The sequence below is a fragment of the Magallana gigas genome, chromosome 5, assembly GCF_963853765.1.
Source record: "Magallana gigas chromosome 5, xbMagGiga1.1, whole genome shotgun sequence".
Taxonomy (NCBI): domain Eukaryota; kingdom Metazoa; phylum Mollusca; class Bivalvia; order Ostreida; family Ostreidae; genus Magallana; species Magallana gigas.
Window position 1 is genome coordinate 50633183 of NC_088857.1, and position 5119 is coordinate 50638301.

The 5119-nt window shown below is 34.3% G+C and overlaps 1 protein-coding gene across 1 annotated transcript; it reads left to right on the plus strand.

Annotated features, from left to right (window-relative positions):
• Nucleotides 1-3221: 3221 nt before the first annotated feature.
• LOC105322097 (complement C1q-like protein 4) lies at nucleotides 3222-5119 on the plus strand. Its single transcript, XM_011420631.4, has 2 exons — nucleotides 3222-3464; nucleotides 4605-5119. Exons 1-2 carry the CDS (start codon nucleotides 3329-3331, stop codon nucleotides 5015-5017), a joined length of 549 nt encoding a protein of 182 aa, XP_011418933.3. The 5' UTR covers nucleotides 3222-3328; the 3' UTR covers nucleotides 5018-5119.

Below are 5119 nucleotides of genomic sequence, written 5' to 3' on the forward strand. Positions count from 1 at the left end.
CAAGGGAACCGAAAAAGTTGAGCAATTATGTTGTCTGCCAGTGAAGTTGTTGCCGATAAATCACGGTAAGATAATTTTTGAGGCTGGAATTTAGTTTAACTCATGAGATCTTTGTTGGTAAATATAAGCCACTATTTCTGGAGCAGTAATGAGGAAAGGTCTTTCGTTATGCAAGATATCAATTTAAGTATTGTAAAGTACATCTTGTTTTGTACTGCCTGTAAAACACAAAGAAGTCGAACAATCCAACTTTTTGGGCATTTCGACATGCGGAAATTTACCAACTCTGCCTGCACAGTGGCGGATCCAGAGGGGGGTTCCGGGGGTCGGGCCCCCCCCCCCCTTTCTCTGGGACATATGATTTTTTTGGAAAACGTTTAATGCGTATTTAAAGGCAATTTTTTCCATTTATGATAGAAATACTATTATTATCTTAAATAAATGCTTTTAAAATTGCTTATTTAAAGAATTTCGTACTACGTCCCATAATTTTGTTCTTATATGAAAAAACCTTATCGATTTTTTATCGAAATAAAGTACATTGTACCCCCCTTCAGCATCCGGTGTTTACTACTGTCCGTTCTGATATATTTCATTTTATCAAATAAAATATACAACATGACTATTTGATAAAATGAAATATATCAGAAAGGACACTACACTGAGTAAACATGTGGAAAATTAAAGAAAAAATACATAAAATTAAGCAGTATCACAGATTTATAATAGCATCTACAATGTATTTTCTACTCTATTTCTTTAAAAAAAAATCGATTATAGTTTATACAGTTTTTAACTGACAAGCCATCGAGTAAAACGACGTTAAAGTACGAGTACATGCATTCGTTTTACTTTAAAAAGCCGTTTTCAAATGTATTATTTAGTTAATTAAGTTAAATTATAATAGATGAGTTTTACTTCGTTTCATACGAAAAATACAAAGAAAACTACATGACTGGCTTACGCGGGTTATGCTATTTTTCTGGAATGCTAGCTACCTTCATACCCACATGAAACACAAAAGAAAGCCTTTTTTGTTTTGTTTCCAAGAATCGGAAATTCTGTTACAAAAATACCGTGTAAACGGTTTATATGTAAACCATTATTAAAATGCATAAATGTTCAATACTTTTTAAATATGAGCGCATCGGTACTAGCCCGGATGATGTAGCGCACCCATTACAGAGGTCACATCAAGTTCCCTGGGACGATAATTGCTTTTACCATTGTATTACACACGTACCATCTTTTCAGCAGATAAACTGTCCCTATTCTTTTGTCATATCCTATCATTTAGACCTTTATTTAAGAAGGCAATCGATATATAGAAATCAAAATCGATAAATTTTTAATAAAATATCCTTTTTTTAATAGTTTGTCGTAATTAGTATGAGTTGTTTTTTGTTTCTTAGTGTTTCTTTTCTATCAAGCATGGACACACTTTCTCCTTGCTGGAAACTTGGGTTTCTTAAATATTATGCAAATCTTCCTGACCTAAATCAAAACGGCAAAACGCTCAATAATGGAGTGCACTCTGATTTTGAAATAGATGTGAAATAGATAGTGATGAGATAAATGTTTATTAAATACAGTTGTATACGCACGGAAAACGCTGTTTATTGACAAATGATGAATTTTGCACATATTGATTATCATCGAATTGAACCCCACCTTTTCCAAATTGCTGGATCCGCCTTTGCCTGCATGTACACTATTTAACGTTTTCACTACAAAGACTGCATACTTTTATAAGATACGATCTACCCTATCTATAGTCCAGGCAGCGTGTCGCTTTTTCCCCCTTCTTCTTTAAAAAAAATAAATTGTTTGTTTGTTTTGAGTTTCTGTTTTGAATTTGTTTTGAGTTTTTTAGGGTGTTTTTTTGTTGGTCTGTTTGTTAGTTTTTGTTGTTGTTTTGGGAGGGAAGGGGGGGTTGGGTATTTTTTTTTGGGGGGGGGGGTATTTATTTCAATTGGCGGTCGACTTTCTTTCTCTTGCAACAAAATGTCAGAGTTTTTATTATTTATCTTCGAATGTTATGCAAGGTCGCAGTTTGATATGTTTCCCAGATTTGCTATGATAATGAATGAGAGCCTTGTGAGAAGTGCGATGAAATTATAAAAGGTGTAACCTAATATGTGTAATTAGCGTGGAAAACGATGATAAAATTTGTTGATAAACTTTTTTTAAGATGCAATATGACATGAATGTACGATTCAATATGGTATGTGTTTATGTTTAACTGTTTTCACCTCCTCCTTTCCCACGGCCTGTTGTTAGCTCACCTGAACTGAATATTATTTTTAATTAAGAGGGAACTTTTTATCACATTTTTCCCGGTGTCGGTCCATCTTTCTGTCCGGTTATAATCTCTTCGCCTGAACGACACGGCTTACATCAACCATTTCTTGCGCGAATAGCTTTTTAAGTTTAATCCAATGAAAGGTCAGGTCCCCTAACTTCGAAGGAGAGATAATTTGGAAAGAAAGAAATAAGGCTTAGTGTTATAAAATGCTTCTTCTCGAGAACAAAATAAAATTTAATTCTAAAGCATTTACAAAATTATTGCTTCCCATCTATAGTAAATTCAAGTTCCTCGTTGCATGACTTCCATTGGTCAGGATTAAAACACTTCAGATTATGAGACTCATAGTGTGACGTACTTTGGAAATAAACGATCAAATTCACCATAACTTCAGTTTTCTGGCGACTTATACCGTAGTGCATTAGGTATATTAAAGCTACTGATCTGCAAGTCGTGTGTTTGAAACTACTATAGTATCTGTGTCTTTCAATGTTTTTTTTACCGTGGTAGCATCTTAAAAAACGTATTTTTGCCAGAAATAGCAATACTTGAATGTAAAAATGTAAGACGCTGACTATGATTTGAAAAATACGATGATGAGATTCAGAATTTATATCATACACTGTACATGACAAAAGCGCTCATGGCTTGGTCACATCGCTCGTCTGATTAATCATATCTTTGTACAAGGTTGATTACTTCATGTAAAATGCACACGTGTAAATAACTATTAATATTAATCAAATATCAAATACAGACTGAACTGTGTACGATATTTATCTTAAGTAATGTGTTATGTGTATGTCATATGTTTTGCACGAAGCAATAAACCTGGTTCAAAAGACATTATTAATCAGGCGAGCGATGTGGCCAGGCCATGGGTTGTCTTGTCATATATAAAATAAGTTCTGAGTCTTACCAAATCAACAACCCGTCGGGAATGAAAATAACATGCATCATGAAAGCATATCATTAACGATATTAGAGCACAGAAAGTGAGCCTGATCTGAGCAATTGTTCACAATGCACAGAATCTGTGTCCTCGTCGCTCTTTGTCTGTACGCTGCGTATGGATATGAGTCATGTGACCAGAAGATAATGGAGGACACAATTTGTAGTCTTTGTGGTCAGCGTAAAGGAAGTGAGCAACATGAAGCAGGTATTGGTTGTCAATTTCAATCTACAATACTATGTCGGAGTATTTTCAGGAAACAGCTATTTTTTTACACTTATACAAATGTATATTTTTTTTATATTTTTATATTTAAAAAGTGTTGGGTCTTTGTTGTATTCTCCTTTTTTTGGTTTTTGCGACAAATTAATCTATTTAGATTTTTCAAATTGAATTTTTGGGTTGGCCAACATCAATCTAAAATATTTACATTATCATAATGTATATTCAGTCAAATTGATAGCAACATACATCTAATGTTGGTCCAAGGAGAATTCATGTTTGAGAAAGACAACTGTTTTTGAATTTGGATCCTCTTTGCGGTTTCTTGATCATCTAATTTGAAGAGTTGTGTTAAAAAAATTAAATGTTGGGCTATGGAACTTAGAGAACAGTTTTATTTTGTTATTGCAAACAATACTTGAGAAGCCTGATATGTTTACATTTGTAATAACTGAAGATCCTTATAAAATTTATGATAAGTGTTCATGCATCGATTACAATCTCTGATTGCCATTCTTAAATCTTGAGAATTTAAAGTTGTTTTCTCCAACATTAAACTTGGCTTTTATTTAACTTATATTTGACTTTTATTACTTTAATTTGCTTGATTTTAATTTTCCTCGGTGAACGTACAGATCTATTGCGTCGTAAACCTTGTTTTGCCCCTTTATTAAGATTATAATCAAGGTGTAGGCGCGGATCTAGAGAGAATGAGTCCTTTTAAAAATTGCAGAGGTTGTAAATTTACGACGTAACAGAGTCCTTTTATAAGAAATAGAATAAGGCCCTCCATCCACCCCCCCCCCCTTAAACAGACAAATTTAATAACATCGGTATGTTGATTAATAACAGAATATATGAGAAAAAAAATTGTTTCATACGTCCTTTGAATGTAGCAAGAATTAATATTGCAGGTCAAAATAAATAATAAGACGCTGACGCAGGATTATATGACTTCTTATTTCTTTTTTTCTTTTCTATTTTTTTTTGGGGGGGGGGGGGGGCTTTGCTATACCATCATACCTGCAATCGCAAAATCACCAAATGATGTATTTATATGTAAAATGAACGAACACATAAATTAGTAGAATAATACACATTTAAGTTAACGATTGTTAATTTCAGGTCAGCAGGTTGCCTTTTTTGTCTACATGTCCCAAAATGTTTTGATCAACACAATTTCCAAATACAAAACATTCGTCTACGATCGAGTTGAAACCAATGTTGGAAACGGCTATAACGTGCAAACGGGAAACTTCACTGCGCCAGAAAGCGGGGTCTATGTGTTCCATACAACCACGGCCGCATTCGACAAATCTCACAGTACCATAGAGATTGTTGCCAATGGTCAGGTGAAGGACATCACGTGGGCTGACGCCATGGATCACAATGACAGGGCGGTCGCCTCCTCAATGACCGTTCTAAGTCTGACGGAAGGAGACGTTGTTTATGTCCGGGTGGGTGTAACATTTGCGGGAAATTATCTGGAGAGTAATCAATACACCAGAATGAGTTTCTCTGGATTCAAACTGGCCTAACGAAAAAATTCGATGTTTGTTTTTACTCTTACCATTTGTTTACGTGTATATGCGTTGGTCATGTGCTCATTTTTCCTAAATAATAAAGGAATTAAATGATAA